Here is a 25863-nt window from a genome sequence, read left to right on the forward strand (position 1 = left end):
GCATTCACGAAGCATTTGCTCCGTAATTTGCGGCGGCGTATCGTAAAAGGGCCCGGTGTAAGCGCGCGTAATTTAAATGATCCCGTAGGGGGCGTGGATCATTTAAATTAGGCACGTTCCCGCGCCGAACGTACTGCGCATGCTCCGTCAGGAAAATGACGTCGCAAGGACGTCATTGGCTTCGACGTGAACTTAAATGGCGTCCAGCGCCATTCACGAACGAGTTGCGCAAAATTTGAAAATCGCGACGCGGGAACGACGTCCATACTTACCATTGGCTGCGCCTCCTAATAGCAGGAGCAGCCTTACGGCGAAAACGACGTACGCAAACGACGTAAAAAACGAGTGCCGGCCGCGCGTACATTTGTGAATCGGCGTAAGTATGCAATTTGCATACTCTACGCTGACAACCACGGGTGCGCCACCTAGCGGCCAGCGTCAGAATGCACCCTAAGATGCGACGGCATAAGAGACTTATGCCAGTCGTATCTTAGGCTACAGTAGGCGTATCTAGCTTTCTGAATACAGAAAGTAGATACGCCGGCGCTACTTAGCAATTACGCTGCGTATCTATGGATACGCAGGTGTAATTGCTCTCTGAATCTACCCCACTAAAATTATTATTAGCGGACACAAACATAACAGAGAACCTGCATAAATGAGCCCTTTTATAATAGAACGGGGAGGGGGATCAGTGCAGGGGAAGCACAATGGAAGAACAATGCCCTGTTTCTGTGTCTCTCCCTGCAGCAGCTGAAAGCTGGTGGGAGGGAGAGAAACCAGCGTTTAGCTGTTACAGAGAGCCACACATATTTCTGTAAATGCCCCTCCGATTGACCACACCGATTAGTCCTGCTGTTCGGGCCCATCTGTGTGCCGGGACCCCCTACAGGAGGACTGGGAGTCCCCCCATATCAGAAGCCCTGGATGCAGCCACAGTTTGGCCACCAATTATATCACTGAAGGCTGTATGGCAAGACTTTTTATTAAATATTGAAGAGTTAAGCCCGGTACACACGATCGGATATCTGATGGAATCTGATCCGATGGATTTTTTTAGTCGGATATTCGATGAAGCTGACTTTCATCAGTCTTGCCTACACACCATCAGTCAAAAATACGACCGTGCCAAAACGTGGTGACGTACAACACTACGACGAGCCGAAAAAAATGAAGTTCAATGCTTCCGAGCATGTGTTGACTTGATTCTGAGCATGCGTGGATTTTTGTCCGATGGAGTTCCACACAGACGATCGGATTTTTCTATCTGTTTTTTATCCATAGGAAAAATTTAAAACATGTTCTATTTTTTTTCACCGATGGAAAAAAAAACGATGGGGCCCACACACGATCGGTTTGCCTGATGAAAACAGTCTGTTTTCATCAGACAAACCGATCGTGTGTACACGTCTTCAGAGAGTCTTAATGACTCTCTGACTTTAAGCAAGTCATCACTGGCACTTTAAAAGAAAATGTGACATCATTGGTCTGCAGGTGAATAACTTTGAATATAAATTTAAGATGAGCATATTTAACCACTTAAGGACCGCCTCATGCACATATACGTCGGCAGAATGGCACGGCTGGGCACATGCACGTACAGGTACGTGCTGTGCTATTGTCCAGCCGTGGGTCGGGGGCACGCACCCGCAACCCGGTCCTAAGCTCTGGGACCGCGGGACCCGCGGACCTGATCGCCGCTGGAGTCCCGCGATCGGTCCCCGGAGCTGAAGAACGGGGAGAGCTGTATGTAAACACAGCTTCCCCGTTCTTCACTGGGGCGGCGGCATCGATCGTGTGATCCCTTTTATAGGGATTCACAATCGATGATGTCACACCTACAGCCACACCCCCCTACAGTTGTAAACACACATGAGGTCACACATAACCCCTTCAGCGCCCCCTTGTGGTTAACTCCCAAACTGCAACTGTAATTTTCACAGTAAACAATGCATTTTAAATGCATTTTTTGCTGTGAAAATTACAATGGTCCCAAAAATGTGTCAAAATTGTCCGAAGTGTCCGCCATAATGTTGCAGTCACGAAAAAAATCGCTGATCGCTGCCATTAGTAGTAAAAAAATAAAAATAAAATTGCAATAAAACTATCCCCTATTTTGTAAATGCTATAAATTTTGCGCAAACCAACCGATAAACGCTTATTGCGTTTTTTTTTTTACCAAAAATAGGTAGAAGAATAAGTATTGGCCTAAACTGAGGAAAACATTTTTTTTTATATATATTTTTTGGGGATATTTATTATAGCAAAAAGTAAAAAATATAGAATTTTTTTCAAAATTGTCGCTCTATTTTTGTTTATAGCGCAAAAAATAAAACCGCAGAGGTGATCAAATACCACTAAAAGAAAGCTCTATTTGTGGGAAAAAAAGGACGCCAATTTTGTTCGGGAGCCACGTCGCACAACCGCGCAATTGTCTGTTAAAGCGACGCAGTGCCGAATCGCAAAACCTGGCCGCGTCCTTTAGCTGCATTTTGGTCGGGGTCTTAAGTGGTTAATCATTGTTCAATAAAAAAAAAAAAATTATATTTTCAAAACTTCTCCTTCATGTGGAAATGTACTGTAGATTTATAAGGCCTGACCTACTTTTGCCATGTACGCTCAACTGGTATATTTAATTAACTAGCTGGTGAAACAGAAGAAAAGTTAGATTCAAGAAAAGCTGTATGTAGGTTCACAACGTAATACAATTTTCAGTGGCCTCTGGTTTCGAATAACAAAGGACCAGTGACCCACAGCAATCGTTTTGTCCATATGAGAAGGCAGCCTGCCAGAGTACTGTGTACAAAATGTAACCCTAGAGCCAGCTATCCTTTTAATGTCCACTCATCAGAATGAGTCAGATGGTCTTAAAAAATTCACCAGGTCATGGATCCTTTTCAATTATCGTGCTCAAGTGATTTGCTCTTTGATTTTCTGGATTCTGGAAGGTCTTTTGATTTTCAGCGTATGCCCGCATATCCATTGGTAACAAGAATGTGACAACCTTTACTCTGCCCCTAAAATAAAGAAAAACATGTTACATTCATAACAACAGTACTATCAGACATTTACAGAAGAAATTCTTGATGGACTGAAGGATAATTCTAGTCATGATAAAAACACAAATACATGTACATAATGTCACCTTTTTATTTTCCCCTCAAACCTCCTCTCTTTTTATAATTTTGTTAATTAATAAAAATAAACTTTAAATACTTCTAATTCTAAAGGCTTTCCTAATTTACAGCATTTTTTTTTTACACCTGCCTAAAACTTTTTAACAGTTAGGCTTCATTTCCATGGACGTTTTTACAGCCACTTTTTTTAGCCTTTTTTTACAGCTTAAAAACGGCCTGTCCATGTTTTTTTTTTTTTTGAGCTGGAGCTCAAAAACGCAGCAGTAGCGTTTTTGCAAGTTTTTTAGCGTTTTTTAACGTCTGGCGTTTTTACAGCTCTAAAGCTGGAGCTTCAGAACGCACTGGTCCTGGTTTTTTTTGCAGCTTAAAAAGGGCTCAGCCATCTACAGCTCAAAAACTTCATGGTGGGCATGAGGCCATAGACTAACATGGAGAGCTGTTTTTAAGCTGCAAAAAACGCTCAGAAAAGTGGCTGTAAAAACGTCCAAAAACGTCCATGGAAATGAAGCCTAATAATATATACAGTAAAATCTTGGATTGAGATTAACTTGGTTTGAGAGCATTTTGCATTTTTTTTATAAATTTTGACTTGATAAACAAGCAATGTCTTGATATAAGAGTAGCGTCATGTCACAACTGAGTATAAAATAGAAGAGAGGCGCCTCTAAGTGTAGCGATATGGTTACATTTAATGAAGGTACAACATTTAGCAACTCACATGGTTGATGATTAAAACAAGTACATCTAAGTATGCAAGCATCTCCGGGGTAAAGCTGTCCACAAAGACCATCCTCTGCATGGCATCATGCCTTCCACGCTGCACTCCATGAGCGCTTCAATCCTCACTTTCAGATCGCTCTACCGCAGGGATAGCCTTCCCAGTCACCATGGCAGACTGACAGTGGAGAGAGCCGGCAATGCGGAGGGCGGTCTATGTGGACCGATTTACCCCAGATCCCTGCATACATAGATGTGCCTGTTTTAATCATCAGCCATGTGAGTTGCTAAATGTTGTACCTTCATTAAATGTAACCATATTACTACACTTAGAGGCTCCTCTCTTCTCTTTTATATTCTGTAGCTCCTGCTGGATTTTGCTTCTAATCCCCTTGTGGAGGCTTCCATTTGTGGATGGACATTTTATGGTTACACAACTTATCACATTGCCATAATCTTTTTATATGGACTATAAACTAAAGGATTTATGAATAAATGGTTATGGAACGAATCATCTGAGTTTCCATTGTTTCTAATGGGGAATTTTGCTTTGATATAAGAGTTCTTTAGATTACAAGCATGTTTCCGGAACAAATTATGCTCGTAATCCAAGGTATTACTGTATAGTTCCTTAAAAAAGTATTCATCCCCCTTAAGATTTTCCAAATTTTGTAATGTTACAACCAAAAACGTAAATGTATTTTATTGGGATTTTATGTGATAGACCGAGACAAAGCGGCACATAATTGTAAAGTGGAAGGAAAATGATAAATGGTTTTAATTTTTTTTTACAAAGAAATATGTGAAAAGTGTGGCATGCATTTGTATTCAGCCCCTTTTACTCTGATACCCCTAACTAAAATCTAGTGGAACCAATTGCCTTCAGATGTCACCTAATTAGTAAATAGAGTCCACCTGTTTGTAATTTAATATCAGTATAAAAACAGCTGTTCTGTGAAGCCCTCAGAGGTTTTTCAAAGAACCTTTAACATCGTGAAGGCCAAGGAACACACCAGACAGGTCAGGAGTAAAGTTGTGAAGAAGTTTAAAGCAGGGTTAGGTTATAAAAAAATATCCCAAGCTTTGAACATCTCACAGAGCATTGTTCAGTCCATCATCCGAAAATTGAAAGAGTATGGCACAATTGAAAACATACAAAGAAATAACCGTCCACCTAAACTGACAATATGGGCAAGGAGAGCATTCATTAGAGAAGCAGCTAAGAAGCCCATGGCAACTCTGGAGGAGCTGCAGAGACCCACAGTTCTATTCCACACTTTTCACATATTTATTTGTAAAAATAATTGAAAACCATTTATCATTTTTCTTCCACTTCACAATTGTGTGCCACTTTGTGTTGGTCTATCACATAAAGTCCCAATAAAATGCATTTATGTTTTTGGTTGTAACATGACAAAATGTGGAAAATTGAAAGAGGTATGAATACTTTTTCAAGGCACTGTATATATACAATATATAAACACATAGTATCAATTGATCTAGTTTTCATTTATATCATTAAAAAAAAAATGCCTCATGAATCGTTAGTAGGAAAGAGAAGAGGAGGAGAAAGACCACCGGTATCCCAGCATGCCTTCTTTTTTGGTAGTGTCCTAGGAGGATGGATATCTTTTTTCTACTAAGAACTTAAATGATTTTAATAGCCATTTTTTCAGATTATTATTTTTTTTAGTCAAGGTTTCATCTACGAACCTCTTGAGCTAGTCTCATTATGCAGCTACCCAGATCAGCTCATCAACAGCAATAGCTATAGCAAGCTCCTGGAATTCCACATTGTGGTATTTTCCAGATCTTTGTGTACTGTGTTAACCACAGAGTGCTTTTTTGTCTCAAGACTCATTTATGAAAAAGCTATGTGGGAGGAGAACCAGGAGATACTTTGCTTGTAACCATGTGCCTCCATTATTTTCTCTATATTTCCATTGGTTTTCTATGAAAAGGGCTGTAACATGACTGAGTGCTGTGTCACTAGGTAGTGTGTCACATTGGCAAACTCTCAGCACTCTTGTTCCAGTCGTTCAGCATGACTAATGTTTCTTGTCACAAGAGACACAAAGTTTCAGCTTGGTTAGTCCTTGCTGCTGCCTAAATTGACCTGGTCACCTATGACCATTTGAACCTCTAATGCTTCAAGCAGCCAGTTCCAGATACCCAAGGTTTTACCTTGTATTTGAGATAAGTTGTTCCTGCTTGAGGTGTAACATGTCAGATCTCAAACACACGGCACAAGGACATTTCTATTGTGGGATATATGAACAATTTCCTGCTTCACAGGCTCTGATTGACAATGTGGCACACACAGTTCAGACTTTGAAAAGGTTTGGTTGGATCCTCATCCTTCACATGTCTGTGTTGGAAAAACTTAAGTCAACAATTCAAATAACTCTTTGTTTTGCATTTGAATCCCGGGGCTGATGGTAGCATTTTTTGAGGCAATCCCATTTGCCAAGTTCCAATCCAAACCTCTACAGCTCAACATTTCATCATCATGGGATAATCAGTTCAGTTTCTGAACACACTGATTTGCCTGTCACAAAAAACAGGTTGTCATAATTCTTGTGGATCAGGAATCCAGCCCTGATGCCGCGTACACACGATCATTTTTCTGCATGAAAAAAAAGTTTATCCAACTTCATCATTAAAACGACGTTGCCCACACACTATCGTTTTTAAAAAATGCTCTAGCAAAGTGCGGTGACGGTACTATAAAGGGGAAGTTCCATTCGGATGACGCCACCCTTGGGGCTGCTTTAGCTGATTCCGTGTTAGTAAAAGACGATTTGCGCTTTTCTGTCTGTTACAGCGTGATGAATGTGCTTACTCTATTATGAACGGTAGTTTTACCAGAACGAGCGCTCCCATCTCATAACTTGCTTCTGAGCATGCGTGGGTTTTTAACGTCGTTTTAGCCCACACACGATCATTTTTTACAACCCGAAAAACAACATTGTTTAAAACTGATTTTTTTTTTTCAGAACCCAAAAAATGATGTGAAGCCCACACATGATCATTTTAAATTACATTTTTTTAAAACAACGTTTTTTTCATGCTGAAAAATGATCGTGTGTATGCGGCATTAGAGTTGGAGAAATTCTTTTTTCCGCCTCTTGGCGGTTTGTCACAATGGAAGCCTGTGATGACACCTTCTCGGCCGAAGAATCTCATCTCTTGATCAACATTATTGAGCTTTGAGCGAAGTTATCCCCCCAATGATGGATATCCCAACTTGAGAGAAATCCAATTGGGATGCAGTCAGGCAACGTTACTGCAGTGGTGTATATGAACCATTAGAGGGAAACCAGAAGGATTCTGTCCTGAATATTCTGACTAGAGGTCATCCAATAAATATCCAGTCAGACAATGTCACAGTAGTGGTATACATCAGCCACCAGGGAGGAACCAAAAATCTTGTTAGGGCAAGCGTAGTAGAAATGATTGTGTCTTGGGCAGATCTTCATGTTCCAGCCTTGTCTGCGGTTTGCATTTCAGGAGTGGTGGACAACTGGCAGGCAGGCTTTCTCCAGAAGTGCTTGGATGCCCATTATTTGTAGGAATGAAACCTACATCTTGTACCAGAACCTGTGGACTAGTGAGGGCTGCCAGATATGGACCTTTTGGCCTCCATGTTCAACAATAAAATGGAAAAGTGTGTCTGAAGTTGAACAGACCCTTTAAACAGAGCCAAAACTAGGGGGGATGGGCAGGGGCACCAACTTGAGAGGGCGGCCTTGGGAGCCAAATTGAGAGGGCCAGATGTCTGTAGGCATTGCTTACACACTAGCTAGGATTTGGTTGGATTGGGCTGTAATGTCAGCGACTGACATGAGGTGAACTGCATTCACAGGAGCCAAATCACACACCACTGGCTGCTCAGTGTGAGCTCACACTGCAACTGATCATAGGGGAGTCGGCTGAGGTCCAGACCCCAACTGGAGAGTCAGCCTGCTGCACTTCCTTGAAGTTCAAGAGAGCAAGTCTGTTCCTGTCTGGGTCAGCTTTGTAGAAGGTATCCAGTAGTAGTACCCAGCTGTTAGGTGGGGGAGTCAACCTGCAAAGGATCAGCTCTTCAGGAACCTGGCGCTTGCGAGCTGCAGCCTGGGGGGAGGATCAGCTGGTGCTCACTCGGTGTGTCACTCCCAGCCCAGATAGGCACACAGACTGAGCACTGAGCACAGATTGTCCTTATTTTATTGGCAAGTTAGCTCCTGGTCAACCCTTGAGAGCTCAACATCAGTCACTGGGAGATTTTTTTATCTATCATGGACAGACCTGGGAACGGTGTACTGGAAAGGAAGGATTTGGGGGCGATCTGATACCCTCTGAAATAATCAGCCTCATTCCATGTTCGCTTAACCCCTTCAATCACTCTTTCTTTATCCTTTCATTGACACATCAGCAGATTTTCCAGCACTGGGGAATTACTGATATCTATCAGTATTTCATGGAGCTAATGATCCTGTCGCTGAACCATCTGGATTACATATAAAATGAATATGTAGCCATTAATGATTAATGAACTGCGACATTTAATCATGAGTTCCACTACATAATACAGCATATGTATTCCCTGAACTGTGTACCCCAAGGCTCAGCCACCCTTCATGAGCTCTGGTTACAAATATTAACGGATGGAGCCTCTTTGCACATTGTATTCCAAGATTCCTGGATCTACACTAATCCATTGCAGTTAAGCTGCCACTCAACATACCTAGTACAGCCATGCTTCCCAGCTCTGGGCAAATACTGCTTACAGTATATCAGTGGATAGTGTTTGACTTCCTTGATACATTGTATCAGTGGACCTGGGATCTGCTCTGCTCTGTTATCACCCCCAGGTCTACATAGTCCTTACAGTGACAGCACACAGACTTGGCACTGTCACAACACAGAGACATCCCGAGAGGTTGCTAGTTATAACAAATGCCAGGGGGACTGTTTGGTGGGCATTGACACCATCATATATTATGTATAATTGTAGCGCCCTGCTCCTGATGAACAGGTGCTGCTCTAAATTTAATGGGGGACTGAGCTGTTATTTGGCTCAGACCAGAATGATTAAGGGTGATTTAGCCTCTGTTCTAGCCATGGCTGTGCTGGGAGTATCCACCATTGATCGTCTGGGGGTGTTGTTACCACCCCAGGCCAAGGGTGGCAGCAGCCACGTCATGGTCCATTGAGTGTTCCCCTCAGCAACGAATCAGTGGGAGTGGTCGCCCCACTGTGGATGCTGGGGAGGGGTACTTGAAAGACAGATGTCATTGGTGCAGGGTTCGTCCGTTCGCGCCTTGTGGCCCGCTTGGCAAGGGGTGAGCATTGTGAATCCTAGCTCCGGGACCATGTTGGCCCGGGGCTGCAGCTTTGTTTGGTGCGCTTAGTTGTCTGACTGGGGCTTGTATTGCAGAGGTGATCCTGTGCTGTCCGTCCTGCGGGAGGAAGCCATTTGATGAAGGAAACCAGGGGAGGACATATCCTGGTAAGGACCATGCAAGAGGCTGGTACCTTGGGAGAAGGCCTGGAAACTTCATCTAAGGATGCACTGTACACCAGAGGCCTGACAGTTTCGCCTGTTGGATTTAAAAGTTCTAGTGAAGTAAAGCTAAAGAGATCCAGGTGCTGAATCCTGTGGCAGAGGATTACGGACCAAAGTGTCTCATCAAGAAAGGAAGGTCTGTGGCAGAGACTGTACTGTACTTTACTTCGTTCACCATCCCGGCTGCTAGGCCAATGAGAGGGACCTATCCGGGAGAGCAATACCCACTCTGGTTAGAGTGGCAACGAGAACTGTTTGCTGGAAACAGGAGTGTTTCCTCTACTTTGTGACTATGCACCTGAACCTACCTACCCTTCCACCCCTTCCTCCTCTTTTCTACTAAAATTCTTCAAAAATAAATCCAAACAAAAAGAGGTACATTGTGTGTGGACATTCAAATTCTTTGGACTCTCCTTTTACCCTGGACAGCGAGAAAAGAGTTAATGACTAAGCGCTGAATTGCAGCGCGAAACGCGTCGGCCATTTCTGTACCTGTTGTTTGCGGTGACTGCATGTGCATTTGAAAATAAAAAGACCAACTTAATTTTAAGTTATCTTGGAGTGCGGCTATCCAGAGTTTTTTCGTTCATGTGCTACAATTAGCATTGCCAGCACCCTGGTGGTTCAACAACCCTTGATGATCTACGAGGCTCACCTGGAGCGGTGAAAGAATTGTCTGAGAAAAGAGTTAACGTGCCACCCAAACATAAACCAGCAGCTCCTGCGGGGGTAGTGCTACATAATATATTTGATACAGTGGGGAAAATAATTATTTGATCCGCTGCAATGACGTGTCTATAATTTTTATCATAGGTGTATTTTAAATGATAGAGACAGAATATCAACCAAAAATCCAGAAAAAAACACATGATACAAACCTTATAAATTGAGTTGCAGTTTAGTAGGCTGTTTACAATGTGAAAAAGTTGTATTTTTGCACTTACTGTAAAATTATTTCTTTAAGTTTATTGAGGGGCAAAGGTCCCTCCCTGTGTTTATAATCTTGCTCTCACTAGCTTTTTTACATAACTGAGGCTTGCTGGAAATAGGAGAGGTTATACCAGGGTGGTCATTGGGGTAGTATACCACAAATGTCTTTGAATCGCTGACGCTTCAATGAACTTAAAGAAAAGGATTTTTCCATGGGACAAAAGTACAATTTTGCTGTGAAGTTACTGATTTTTCCATTGGCAGAGGTTACACTGAAACAAAAGGTCTCAGTTTTGCTAGCTGAGCTGCTTTATTTAGAGGAGGTGTATTTAGTTTATGTTAGTTTTTGATTTTAGATTTTAGATTAGTTTTATTTTATTTGCTGTTCTTTATTATTTTGATGTGTATCTGATTTTTATTTGCTTGCTATCGTTTTAAATGTTTTACTTTCTTTTTTTTTCATTTTTTTTTTTTGCTTTCTGTGAAAAAGGTTAAGTAATGCGGCTAATGAGGTTCCATTGAGAATAAGAACAGGTCCAAGATATTGAAATATAGGGGAAAGCACTGCTGCCACCAGAGAATCCAGGAGCCATTCACTCTCTGATGCTCCACAGTACTCTAACCTTGCCAGGGCTGCAAAGTGAACAGAAGGACACAAAGATAAATAGCACATGTACTGTACAAAATGGCTTGCTAATGCATTAAGGGCCAGATTCACATAGAAATACGTTACGCTCCGGCGGCGTAACGTATCCCATTTACGTTACACCGCCGCAAGTTTACAGCGTAAGTGCTTGATTCACAAAGCACTTACCTATAAACTTGCGGCGGCGTAGCGTAAATCCGCCCGGTGCAAGCCCACCTAATTCAAATGGGGCGGGGACCATTTAAATTAGGCGCGTTCCCGCGCCGAACGTACTGAGCATGCTCCGTCTCTAAAATGCGCAAGGGCGTCATTGGTTTCGACGTTAATGTAAATGGCGTCCAGCACCATTCACGGACGACTTACGCAAACAACGTGAAATTTAAAAATTCAACGCGGGAACGACGGCCATACTTAACATTGGTTAGACCACCTAGAGGGCATGCTTAGTTTTACGCGACGTATCTCTACGAAAACAACGTAAATTTAGAGCGACGGGCAAAGCGGATGTTCGTGAATCGGCGTAACTAGTCATTTGCATATTCTACGCCGACCGCAATGGAATCGGCACCTAGCGGTCGGCCTAGAATTGCAGCCTAAGATCCGACGGTGTAAGTCACTTACACCTGTCAGATCTTAGGGCTATCTATGCGTAACCTGATTCTATGAATCAGGCGCATAGATACGACAATCGTATCTCAGAGATACGACGGCGTATCAGGAGATACGCCGTCGTATCTCTTTTGTGAATCTGGCCCTAAATCTTTAGCTGAGATCTGCTGTACTTTTTGTGTTTCGCTATTTATTTTTATTTATCCTCCACTGCAAGGGGCTCCATGTACTATCTTTATTGTTCCTTGAGTGGTAAGGTCCATGATAGTCAAAATAAGCTTCCATAACTTATTATGAGCCATAGAAAGCCCATTGTACCACCATAACTACAAATTGTACCCTAATTTTGTCTTCCCTATTGACTCTAAAACATTTTGCCAAAGGTGTGAAAATGTTGCCCAAATCTGATTTTCACTTAAATGCCAAGGTCTTTCAACTTCACTCATACCTACCTGCAGGTTTAAAAAAACATTAAGCAAGGTACTTCCCATAATTCCATTCTATTCCCCACAGGTTCTGAAAATCACATTACTCCATTCTAATGCCTCGCTCTTGTTTTGAATTGATTAAAAAGCTTGATGCCATGAACAACAGCAACATTATCAATGTCCCAAAGATGGGCTTATCTACACATAATTTCAATTGCTTAACAGCATTTAATTAACCTTGTTCTGTGAAGGTTTCATGTGCAGTACATTGATTTCTTTGCAAATGAAGAAACGGTCAACAAAGGGTTAATCTAATATGATTCAGTGATTAACATTTTCATACGCAGCTGAGCCCTTATTGGCACTTACAGTACATGAAGCATTTGCTAATTACTTATTGTAATATGCAAGTTCCACATAAGCACCATAAAATAATTTAGTTAAATAAGAAAATCATTTTTTTTCTTGCTTTTGGCCTGAAAATGCATGCAATTCATACATTTGTATTTCAACTGACAATTTTTTTTTGCTTGGTTTCACCAGAAATATATTTAAATAAACAGCATTTTAAAAGAGGAGATAAAAGGCCTTCCAAGCTGCTTGTAGTTTCTCACTGGGGGCTTGGAGCTACAGGTGGCACAAATAATCAATTTAACAGTCGCTCAGTTCCACTTCATCTCCCGCACCATTTAACACTAGAGAATGTTGGTGTTTTTACTTATATTGTGCAATTTTATTTTCTACATTTCAGAATAGGATCATTGGGTCTCTTAAATCCTCTACTTTTATGACCTCCTTTCATGGTATTTTTTAGATTTTGTCAGGGCAGTGCAGCTTAAACCACTAAACAAGGACACTTTTTTTTAACTTGTACAGAGAGAAATATGTGGGCTGCTGTTTCTGGATTCTTTTTTAAAAAATACACGTTGCCTGGTTCTCATTGGTATGCAATAGCAAATGATAAAAACACTGGATCTGCATACTTGTTTCAGGTCACTGATTTATAGATACATGCACACTGAAATATTTTGAAATTTCGTTTTCGTCTGAAAAATAAATTTATTTAGCTAGTCCCGAAATTCGTTTTTATTTATTTTGTTTTGTTAAAAAATGCATTCATCCGAAAATCCAAATTAATTAAGGTTGAATCTGTCATTGAAGGCATATGTGGGTAGATTCACATACAATTGCCTAAAATTAGGACGGCCTAGCCTAGTCTTTTTAGGCTACACCGCCGTAAATTATTTAGGCTATTAGTGATTCTCAAACCACTTACCTTCAAATTTTCGGCGGCGTAGCCTAAAACGAGCGGGCGTAAGCGCGCCTAATTCAAATGACTGGGAGGGGGGCGTGTAGTATGGAAATGAGGCTTGATCTCACGTTTTTTTGACGTTTTTTTACACTGCGCATGCGCCGGGCGACTACATTTCCCAGTGCGCATTGCGGCTAAGTAGGCCGTACGGGCCTATTGATTTTGACGCGTACGTAAACGACGTAAATCCCGATTCGCGGACGACTTGCGCAAACGACGTAAAAAATTCTAACCTTGCGGCGGGAACGGCGGCCATACTTAACATTGTTATTCCACCTCATAGGTGGAATAACTTTAGGCGGCCTATCGCGTACGGAAACGCCGTTAATCGACTGCGGCGTGCTCGCGTTCGTTCGGGAATCGCCGTAAATTCTAATTTACATAATCTAGGCCGGCCGCAATGTAAGCGCCACCTAGCGGTAAGCCAAAACATTGCAATCTAAACTAGGACGACGCAAGCCGTCCTATCTTAGATATGTTTAAGTGTATCTCTGTTAGAAAATTCACTTAAACATAGGTCGGCTTAGATTCAGAGTTAGGTCGGCTTATCTGTAGATAAGCCGGCCTAACTCTTTGTGAATCTACCTAACGGTGTCTGTCGAATGTTCTAAGAAGATTCGACAGAGCAGTTAAACTGTACGACCCCGCAATTGTACATTTCCGTTCGAATGTTCCGCCTACAAGCTAATGTTGTATAACACTAGTAAAAATGATATTTCTAAATTATTATTACTAGTCAACCAACATTAAAATTCTTCTATGGGGCGAGCATTTGACCGGAAATTGTGGCGTTGTACAGTTTAGCTGCTTGTCGAATCTTCTTAGAACTTTCAACAGACACCATAAGTCTTCAATGACAGATTTAACGTTTGTATGTTTTTCGCTGCTTCGTCGAATCTTCGTCGTTCATGTCGAATGGTCTACCCCAACACTGTCTCTATAATGTCAAATCTTTTCTCTCTATGTCGAATCTTTCCTCTCTATGTAGTATAATCTTGGACTAATAGAGTTAAGGTTAGGCACATTCGACCGCAGATTTGATAGACACAGATTGCTATTGTCAGCGTCATGTTGAATCTCCTATCTATATCGAACTGTTGTAGCAACGAAAATAAAGCATTTTTTATGTCAGATCTTTCAGATTTCGGATTCTGCGCGTTCGTTTTCGTTTGTTAAAACGATAACGAAAATACCCGAAATTCGGCCGAAAATGCATTCGGACGAAAATGAATGCACATGTTTACTGATTTAGGAAGCACTGTTCTGTAGGAACAAGCATACTCAGAAGGAAAGGTTAAGAAAAAACATACAGCAATAAAAACCCTTTCCCTTTATAATGCTTACATTTAAAAAAAAGGCTTGTATTCTCTTCCTGTCAGGGCAGAACACTTTCCTATCTCCTGCCTGGTTAGTTCTCAGACACACAAAACTCTCATATAATAAAGGTGCTGTCAGGATCACAAAAAATTAGATAGCAGTTAGATAGCAGTTTTAGCCCTGAGCTCAGGATGGGTCAACCCCTGTGAGATTTAGAGCCTGCCAATTTAGCTCTGACGAGAATACGGCCTCATGCCCACTGGCCTCTTCTGAACAGCTTTTCTCCTGGCATGAGAAAATCAGCATAAAAAGTGCACATAAAGACATGTTTTTTAAATGCATTTTGGCACATCAATCACTTGGACGTACATTCATTTCAATTGGCCTGAATGTTAATTTACATGTTGTCATTTCTTTAGCCCATATGAAACAGGTTTCTATGTTTGCTTTCTTGAGCAAAACCATGGCTCATGTGTCTTATGGAGAGGGACTTGGCAGTGAGAACACACCTGTGCCCCCATAGCAAGCTTGCTATTGGGGATACTGTTCAAGAGGAGGAGCACAGGTGGAGAATGGTGCTGCTCTGTACAAAACCACTGCACAGAGCAGGTAAGTATGTTTGTTATTTTATTAAAGAAAAAAAATAAACCTTGGAATCACTTGCTGGGCCCTTTCACACGTACGTGTCCGTATGTCCGAATTTTCATCCGTCCGTTTGCGGATGAAAACGGGACATACATGGGTCCCTATGAACATCCGCTGACACCCGTAATTTGTCCGCCTCCGCAAAGATCCGCATTTGCAGACGGAAGAAATCCTATTTTTCTTCCGTCTGCCGGATCGGATGAACACGGATATACGGTCCGTGTTCATCCGATCCCCCATAGGGGAGAGCGGAGGAAAGACAGGGCGGTCCCTGCACAGTGTGCGGGGACCGCCCTGTCAGCTGCCAGCTCAGCGGGGATTTTGCGAAGGATCCCCGCCGAGCTTTGCAGACACACGGAGCGGATCATTACTGATCCGCCCCGTGTGAAAGGGCCCTAAGCATCACAATGTAGTAATTACAATGATTAACACACAGGCTCGATTTACTAAAACTGGAGAGTGGAAAATCTGGTGCAGCTGTGCATGGTAGCCAATCAGTTCTAACTTCAGCTTGTTCAATTAAGCTTTGACAAACAAAAAACAAAAATAATGGAAGCTGATTGGTTTCTATGCAGAGCTGCACCAGATTTAACATTCTGCAGTTTTAGTAAATCTCCCCCATGGTGACTTTGTGGTTAGTACTTCTTCCCTGCAGCACTGGAGTCCTTTGTGGAGTTTGAATTTTCTTCCTGTGCTTGAATGTGTTTAGTCTAGTTTCCTCCCACACTCCAAAGAAATGCTGGTAGGTTAATTTGGGTTAATAAGTGTTTGGGTTCCTGGAGAACCAGGCCAACATCTTAGTTAGTCACCAGTTCTATAGAAGGGACGGGCTGCACCTAAATGAGGAGGGTGCAGATCTGCTGGGAGTGAAGATGGCCAAAATGTTAGAGGGGTTTTTAAACTAGGCGACAGGGGGGAAGGTCCAAAGGTAGAGATAGTCAGCAATGAACATATTCATGAGAGTAGTATTGGCGGCATTAGTGGTTGGTTGACTAAAACACATAAACCCAAGGTAAGTATGGTAACAAGTCCTATTTGCAACCTCGGAACACCCAATAAGAGGACAGTATGCGGCCGGTCAAAACTATGTGGCATGTTCACCAATGCCAGGAGCCTGGCGAAAAAGATGGGTGAACTAGAGATACCGTTGAACGACGAGGATTTATATTTTGTGGAAATTTAAGAGACCTAGTTCAACAGCTATCATGATTGGCTGACAACCATTTAAGGGTAATCTCTTTATCGCAGGCATAGAGAGGGTAAAAAAGAGGGAGGGGTATGCTATATATCAAGAATAATGTACAAGTAAATGTGAGAGATGACATCAATAAGGGAGCTAGGGAGGAGGTGTAATCCTTATGGGTAGAGTTCCAAAGAGATGAAGCTAAGGCGAAAATAATACTGGGAGTTTCTATAGGCCCCCTAACCTGAGGGAGGAGGGGGAGACGGACCTCCTATCAAAATTTGGATCAGCAGCAAGGATGGGAAGTGTTATCATAATGGGGGATTTTACTTATCCAGACATAGACTGGGCAGAGGGAACCACGCATTCGTTTAAGGCTCGCCAGTTCCTAAATGTCTTGCAGGACAATTTCATGGGTCAGATGGTAGACACACCAACTAGAAAAAAGGCATTACTAGAGCTAATGATTACCAACAATACAGACCTGATCACGGATGTGGAAATACGGGGCAATTTAGGAAACAGCAATCACAGGTCAAGTGGCTTCAGTATAAATCACACAAATAGGAAACACAAGGGGAACACAAAGGCCCGGATTCAGAAAGGACTTACAACAGCGTATCTCCAGATACGCCGTCGTAAGTCCAAATGAGCGCCGTCGTATCTATGCGCTGATTCATAAAGGCAGTTACGCCTGAATTTTGCCAAGATACTACCGACGTAAGTCTCTTACGCCGTTGTATTTTGGGTGCATATTTACGCTGGCCGCTAGGGGCGCTTCCATAGATTTACGCGTCGAATATGCAAATAACCTAGATACGCCGATTCAGAAACGTACTTGCGCTCGTCGGATTTAGCTATGCCGTTTACGTAAGGTGTATGTCCGGCGTAATTTTACCCCTCATAAAGCAGGGGTAAGTCATGTTAAGATATGGACATCGGAAACGTCGGAACAGCGTCGTATTTTACGTCGTTTGTGTAAGTCGTACGTGAGTGGGGCTGGGTGTAAGTTACGTTCACGTCGACAAAGCATCGAGCCGATGTATCTTAGAGAGTATTTGCGACGTGATTCTGAGCATGCGCGCGCATGCGCCGTTCGATCGGACATGCATTTACATGGGGTCGCGCTTCATTACAATATAACACGCCCACTGCCTTGCTACTTTGAATTACGCGGGCTTACGCCGGCCCATTTACGATACGCCGACGTAACTTTGGGAGCAAGTGCTTTCTAAATACAGTACCTGCCTCCCAATGTTACGTCGGCGTAGCGCATAGGAGATGCATTACGCCCGCTCAAAGATACGACAATGTATCTGAATCGCTGCCAAAGACACTAAATTTCAAAAGAGCCAACTTGCCTAAACTACGAACCTTGCTCGAAGATACAAATTGGGATAAAATCTTAGAAACAAAGAACACGGAGGAGAGATGGGTTTGCTTTAAGAACATATTAAAAAAGGGCATTACCCAGTGCATTCCATTGGGAAATAAATTTAAAAGAGCGAACAAGAGTCCTGGATGGCTTAACTCCAATGTAAAAATGCATATAAAAGCAAAGACCTTAAAAAAATACAAGGCTGAGGGATCATCATTAGTGTTGCTCACGAATATTCGCATTGCGAATATTCGACTCGAATATAGCATATTCGAGAAATCGCGCTATATTTTGAATTTCGCGGTGAATATTCGCAATTCCGAATATTCGATTTTTTACAATTTTTTTTTTAAAACAGATCACATCCTAGATATCTCCATCGACGTCTAAAAGCATTGCTGGTATGATTAGAGACCCTGGGCCGAGTAGCTGAAGCGTTCATTGAATTTTCTCGAAAAATCGCAATGCGATTATTCGGCAAACGCAATATCGCGCGATTATTTTCTTTGCCCCTATCTTCCGCATCAGAGCGATTTTTACAGTTTCATTTTTAAAACAGATCACATCCTAGTGATCTCCATAGACGTCTAAAAGCATTGCTGGTATGATTAGAGACCTTGGGCCGAGTAGCTGAAGCGATCATTTTATATTGCCGAATATTCGCAATGCGAATATTCGGCAATAGGAATATTGCGCGATTATTTTCTCCGCCCTTTTGCATCAGAGCCAATCAGAGTTCTCCTTCCACACTCGTCAGAGGTTAGCAACCAATAGGAACCTGCCTGCATGGACATTATATAAGCTCACTCCCAGCACCATTTCATTGCAGATTCAGAAGCTGGCTAGAGAGTGTGGAGGCTGTTTCTGTGTTCCTGTGTCTGTTCCTGATTGATTTATATCATCACCAGCATAGTGCTGCATTGCTATTTAGTGATTCCAGTGCATCTTTTCCAGTATATCAACTGCTTTTTTCAAAGCAATAGACCCAAGAGCTTTTTTCAAAGCTACGTTTTGTGCTGTTTTGTGCTGTTTTGTTCATTTGTGTTACTGTTTGATCCTGCATCTTTGCTGTTCAGTGATATTTGCTAGTGATTTCAGTGCACATTTTGCTGAGCTTTCTAAAAGAGCTTTTCTAAAAGCTAAGTTTTGTTCATCTTGTGTTACTGTTTGATCTTGCATCTTCGCTGTTCAGTGATATTTGCTAGTCATTTCAGTGCACATTTTGCTTAGTTTTTCCTAAAGAGCTTTTCTAAAAGCTAAGTTTTGTGTTCAGTTTAGTTAAATTTTGTGTAGTAAGTGTACACACTGTTAGTGTACATTTATTTCATCTAGCTTAGCTTAGTGTGTGTTTTGTGTTTAAAAAAAAAAAAAAAAAAAAAAAAAGTTAGTGTTTGTTTAGTGCTTTTTTTTTTTTCTTTAATTTTGTAGTCCTTGTCTTTGGTGTACTACTTTTCTTATAGTTTAGTAGCTGTCTGTGTACGTCTTTGTCTGCGTGCCTGTCTTGTAAAAAAAACACATTTTGTTCACATTTCCCCCCCCCCAATAAAGTTTACCCCCCCCCACACACATATCAGCAATAATGAGCGGCATCCGTGGCCATGGCAGCAGGGGTAGGGGAGTTACTCCCAGTGCTGGGTCGCTGCCAGCACGGGGTACCTCTCGTGCCCCTACTAGTGGTAGAGGATCGGGTGCAAGGGGAGTCCGCCTGATCCGGGAGTTCTTCCCATCGGGCAGCCGCCCGATATTGCCATCTCAGGCTGAAGTAGTGGTGGACTACATGGGGCACAGCAGTGCCACTGAGTCGTCGGTCCCGACTCACAGTAGTACCACCATTACACCGGTGCCTGTAGTACCCCCCCCAGCCCCCAAGAGTCCAGCATCTTACTGTTCGACAGCGACAGTGAGAGGGATATCTTGGGGGAGGCCATGCATCAGGCAGACCTTCAGCTCTGTCCTGATGGTCAGGACCTTTTTGAAGGGATGGATGAGGAGGATGGGATACCTGCTGGCAGTATCCCAGAGACATCCCTTCAAACTGGTGCTGCTGTTTTGGTGCAGGAAACAGCAGCACCTAGTCAGACCCAGGCGTGGGTGAGGGGACAGCGGAGCCAGGCTAGAGGCTCCATGTCAGTTGGTTCCCTCAGACCAACACATCTCAGCCCTTGGTCTGACATCTCTGTGGGCGAAGAGGGTGACCCATCATGGTTGCCATCTGACGTGTCGGCTCACTACGTCAGTGACGACAGGGAAGGTAGGCACCCTGGTGAAACGGTGCGCCAGGTCACCACCAGGGAGACCATCGTCAGGGTCTCCACTGGTGATGGCAGCAGGAGGTGTCAGGAGGAGCAGCAGCAGCAGCAGCAGCAGCAGGCAGCTCCACCTGTGCGCACCGAGTCCCAGCAGGTGCAAGTAAGCGTCACCCCATCTGACAGGAGGGCGGTGCTGAAGTCACCTGTCTGGAACTACTTTACCCTGGTGGCAGACAACCCTACCGTGGCCATCTGCCGGATTTGTAAAGTGAGGGTGAAGAGAGGGAAGTGTTTGGCTCGGGTGGGTACCACAGCCCTGAACCAGCACCTGAGGATAAACCACTGGGCGGTGTTTGACGAGATGAAGCGTGGTGGTGGTAGCAGCGCCACCACCACAAGTGAGCAGGGTACAGCAGCCCCTGCCACATCTTCATCTCTTTCCAGCAGGTCATGCCCCCCCGCTCCCTCTAGTAGAGGTACTGGTACCGGCAGCCAGACCTCTACTTCCACAGCACCCTCCACGTCTGTGTCCCGCACTGCCGTCCGGCGCCGCACTGCCGTTCAGACGCCTTTGACCGCACCACTCCCTTCCCCCCTGGAGACCGACGTGTGCGTTCCCTCAATGGGCTCCTGGCAAGGGTTATTGCCCAACATCTGCTGCCCTTCAACATAGTTGACAGCAACCCCTTCAGGCAGATGTTGGAGCAGGCCCAACCCCAATGGCGTGTCCCCAGCCGCCATTTCTTTGCCAGGACTGGTGTCCCTGCCCTACACCAGCACATTGTGCAGAATGTAACCCTGTCGCTGGATCACGCTGTCAGCGACAGGGTTCATCTGACAATGGATGGCTGGACCAGCAGGCATGGGCAGGGGCGCTACATCAGCTTCACGGCCCATTGGGTTTCCCTCCGAGGCGTCGGTGAGGGATCGGCGGCAACCGATCTTGTGGTGCCGCCCCGGGGTGTCCAGGGGAGAACTGCTGGTCTCCCTCAAGCCACTGTCTCCGCAGCTGCTGAGCCTCCCAGCAAGCGCCCCCGTAGCTACTCAAGTGTGGGGCACGTGCGCTGTCAGGCCGTGCTCCAGCTTGTTAGTTTAGGGGACCGGAGACACACTGGAGAAGAAGTGCTGAAAGCACTTCAGGCTCAGGTCCAGAAGTGGCTGACACCCCGAAGGCTCCAGGCAGGTATGGTTGTCTGCGATAACGGCAGCAACCTACTCGCCGCCCTCAGTGCTGGCAGTCTGACCCACGTGCCCTGTCTGGCACATGTCCTCAACCTGGTGGTGCAGAAGTTCCTGCGCACTTATCCCGGGTTGAGTGACATTGTGGCAAAGGCGCGTAGGATTGCCAGCCACTTCAGGCGCTCCCCAACCGCTACCGCGTCCCTGTCCCAGTTGCAGCGGAAGTACAGTCTGCCCCTTCACAGGCTGATTGTGGACAGTGTGACGCGGTGGAACTCCACCCTCCACATGCTGAAGAGGTTGTGGGAGCAGCAAAGGGCGGTGAGGGAGTACCTGATGGAACTACGCACTGAGAGGGCTTCACCACAACTCCCTTTCATCGCCTGTGCGGAGTGGGGGCAGATAAAGCAGGTCTGCCAAGTGTTGTCCTCCTTCGAGCAGGCGACCAAGATGGTCAGCAGTGAGCACGTCGGCCTCAATAGCATGCTGCCAATAGTGTTCATGCTGGAGAGGACACTAGATCGCCTGCTCGAAGCTGGGGAGAGTGCCTTGGTGGAGCAGGAGGAGTCAGCAATGCTCCACTGAGACCAGGGCCAGGACGAGGAGGAGGAGGAGGATGATTATGGATTATGATGAGGAGGAGGTGGTTGCTGGTGTCGTCCCGGAGTCAGGGCCTGGTCAGGAGGGAGAGCCGGTGTTGGGGGCACCGATAGTCCGGGGGTTGGGCATCTCTGAGTTTGACCAGCAGCGCCTCAGGAATGAAGAGTCGGACCTCATTCACCTGGCCAGCAGTGAGCAGTCACAGCGGGCTGTGCTCTTCCCCATGGCTGCCCACATGCTGAGATGCCTCAGGAGGGACCCCCGGGTTAAGACCATCAAGGCGAGGGATGATTTCTGGATGGCCACCCTTTTGGATCCCAGGTGCAAGGGGAAACTGGAGCAGTTCATCCCAGCCAGCCGGAGGCAGCACCGGATGGAGGAACTGCAGGCAGGCATTGTCAGACGGTTGGAGCAGGCAACTCCCCGGCCTCCAGTTGTCCCCCCTCATCTCACCCAGCAGGTGGCTGCACCCAGCAGCAGCCGAGCAGGGGACCTAATGGATGAGATGAGGATGTTCTTCCAAACCGAGCGACCCAGTACCAGCACCAGCAGCAGCAGCAGTCACCACCAGCGGCTGGCCCACATGGTGGCAGACTACATGGCGTCCGTCGGTGCTTCTGACAGTATGAGCACCGACGACCCCATGGAGTACTGGGTTGCCAGATTGGACACCTGCCGCGAGCTCGCTCAGTATGCGCTGGAGTTATTGTCTTGCCCCCCCTCCAGCGTACTATCTGAGCGGACATTCAGCGCGGCAGGTGGGGTGGTCACGGACAAGAGGACCCGTCTGTCCACAGACTCCGTGGACAGACTCACATTCATAAAGATGAATGAGTCCTGGATCGGCGGTGACTTTCTGGCACCCGTCGTCGGTTCAGGGCGCTGAAGGGTCCCTTGTCATGCATTCCCTGATGGAGCCCCGGACCTGATGTATTTACAGTGCTGAATATAACTATTTTAACATCTGAGAAAATCAATGTTAATATTTGGTACAGTAGGCTTTCTTTGCAATTACAGCGGTCAAACCTTTCTTGTAGTTTTACACCAGCTTTGCACACACTGGAGGAGGGATTTTGGCCCACTCCTCCACACAGATCTTCTCTACATCAGTCAGGTTTCTGGGCTCTCGCTGAGAAACACAGAGTTTGAGCTCCCTCCAAAGATTCTCTATTGGGTTTAGGTCTGGAGACTGGCTAGGCCACGCCAGAACCTTGATATGCTCCTTACAGAGCCAATCCTTGGTTATCCTGGCTGTGTGCTTTGGGTCATTGTCATGTTGGAAGACCCAGCCTCGACCCATCTTCAAAGCTCTAACTCAGGGAAGGAGGTTGTTGCCCAAAATCTCGCAATACATGGCCACGGTCATCCTCTCCTTAATACAGTGCAGTCACCCTGTCCCATGTGCAGAAAAACACCACCAAAGCATGATGCTACCACCCCCATGCTTCACATTAGGGATGGCGTTCTTGGCATGGTACTCATCATTATTCTTTCTCCGAACACGGTTAGTGAAATTATGATCAAAAAGTTATATTATGGTCTCATCTGACCACATGATTTTCTCCCATGACTCCTCTGGATCAGTCAAGACACCTATGTCAGCAGTTATTTCAAACCCTATATACTCTTATTAACACTGCTGTTCATCATGGCACCTCCTGCCCAAGTGATATGACTCTGTATCAACTACTACTGGTAATACTACTACTGCTGCTTCTGCTGCTGCTGCCCAGTCAATACACCTATGTCAGCAGTTATTTCACACTCTATATACTCCTATTCCTACTGCTGTTCATCATGGCACCTCCTGCCCATGTGATATGACTCTGTATCAACTACTACTGCTAATACTACTACTGCTGCTTCTGCTGCTGCTGCCCAGTCAATACACCTATGTCAGCAGTTATTTCACACTCTATATACTCCTATTCCTACTGCTGTTCATCATGGCACCTCCTGCCCATGTGATATGACTCTGTATCAACTACTACTGGTAATACTACTACTGCTGCTTCTGCTGCCCAGTCAAGACATCTATGTCAGCAGTTATTTCACACCCTATATACTCTTATTAACACTGCTGTTCATCATGGCACCTCCTGCTCAAGTGATATGACTCTGTATCAACTACTACTGCTAATACTACTACTGCTGCTTCTGCTGCTGCTGCCCAGTCAAGACATCTATGTCAGCAGTTATTTCACACCCTATATACTCTTATTAACACTGCTGTTCATCATGGCACCTCCTGCCCAAGTGATATGACTCTGTATCAACTACTACTGGTAATACTACTACTGCTGCTTCTGCTGCTGCTGCCCAGTCAATACACCTATGTCAGCAGTTATTTCACACTCTATATACTCCTATTCCTACTGCTGTTCATCATGGCACCTCCTGCCCATGTGATATGACTCTGTATCAACTACTACTGGTAATACTACTACTGCTGCTTCTGCTGCCCAGTCAAGACATCTATGTCAGCAGTTATTTCACACCCTATATACTCTTATTAACACTGCTGTTCATCATGGCACCTCCTGCCCAAGTGATATGACTCTGTATCAACTACTACTGGTAATACTACTACTGCTGCTTCTGCTGCCCAGTCAAGACATCTATGTCAGCAGTTATTTCACACCCTATATACTCTTATTAACACTGCTGTTCATCATGGCACCTCCTGCTCAAGTGATATGACTCTGTATCAACTACTACTGCTAATACTACTACTGCTGCTTCTGCTGCTGCTGCCCAGTCAAGACATCTATGTCAGCAGTTATTTCACACCCTATATACTCTTATTAACACTGCTGTTCATCATGGCACCTCCTGCCCAAGTGATATGACTCTGTATCAACTACTACTGGTAATACTACTACTGCTGCTTCTGCTGCTGCTGCCCAGTCAATACACCTATGTCAGCAGTTATTTCACACTCTATATACTCCTATTCCTACTGCTGTTCATCATGGCACCTCCTGCCCATGTGATATGACTCTGTATCAACTACTACTGGTAATACTACTACTGCTGCTTCTGCTGCCCAGTCAAGACATCTATGTCAGCAGTTATTTCACACCATATATACTCTTATTAACACTGCTGTTCATCATGGCACCTCCTGCCCAAGTGATATGACTCTGTATCAACTACTACTGGTAATACTACTACTGCTGCTTCTGCTGCTGCTGCCCAGTCAAGACATCTATGTCAGCAGTTATTTCACACCCTATATACTCTTATTAACACTGCTGTTCATCATGGCACCTCCTGCCCAAGTGATATGACTCTGTATCAACTACTACTGGTAATACTACTACTGCTGCTTCTGCTGCTGCTGCCCAGTCAATACACCTATGTCAGCAGTTATTTCACACTCTATATACTCCTATTCCTACTGCTGTTCATCATGGCACCTCCTGCCCATGTGATATGACTCTGTATCAACTACTACTGCTAATACTACTACTGCTGCTTCTGCTGCTGCTGCCCAGTCAATACACATATGTCAGCAGTTATTTCACACTCTATATACTCCTATTCCTACTGCTGTTCATCATGGCACCTCCTGCCCATGTGATATGACTCTGTATCAACTACTACTGGTAATACTACTACTGCTGCTTCTGCTGCCCAGTCAAGACATCTATGTCAGCAGTTATTTCACACCCTATATACTCTTATTAACACTGCTGTTCATCATGGCACCTCCTGCCCAAGTGATATGACTCTGTATCAACTACTACTGGTAATACTACTACTGCTGCTTCTGCTGCTGCTGCCCAGTCAAGACATCTATGTCAGCAGTTATTTCACACCCTATATACTCTTATTAACACTGCTGTTCATCATGGCACCTCCTGCCCAAGTGATATGACTCTGTATCAACTACTACTGGTAATACTACTACTGCTGCTTCTGCTGCCCAGTCAAGACATCTATGTCAGCAGTTATTTCACACCCTATATACTCTTATTAA

At 44.5% G+C, this 25863-nt stretch overlaps 1 protein-coding gene across 1 annotated transcript in view; it reads right to left on the reverse strand.

Annotated features, from left to right (window-relative positions):
• Positions 1-2526: 2526 nt before the first annotated feature.
• The window catches only part of LOC120936635 (putative coiled-coil domain-containing protein 195), a 52535-nt gene continuing 29198 nt past the window's right edge, over positions 2527-25863 (reverse strand). Inside the window, exon 3 of the mRNA XM_040349123.1 lies at positions 2527-3017. Coding sequence (XP_040205057.1) covers positions 2885-3017 — 133 coding nt within the window. The 3' untranslated portion in view covers positions 2527-2884. The remainder of the gene's footprint in view (positions 3018-25863) is intronic.

The sequence above is a fragment of the Rana temporaria genome, chromosome 4, assembly GCF_905171775.1.
Source record: "Rana temporaria chromosome 4, aRanTem1.1, whole genome shotgun sequence".
Lineage (NCBI taxonomy): Eukaryota > Metazoa > Chordata > Amphibia > Anura > Ranidae > Rana > Rana temporaria.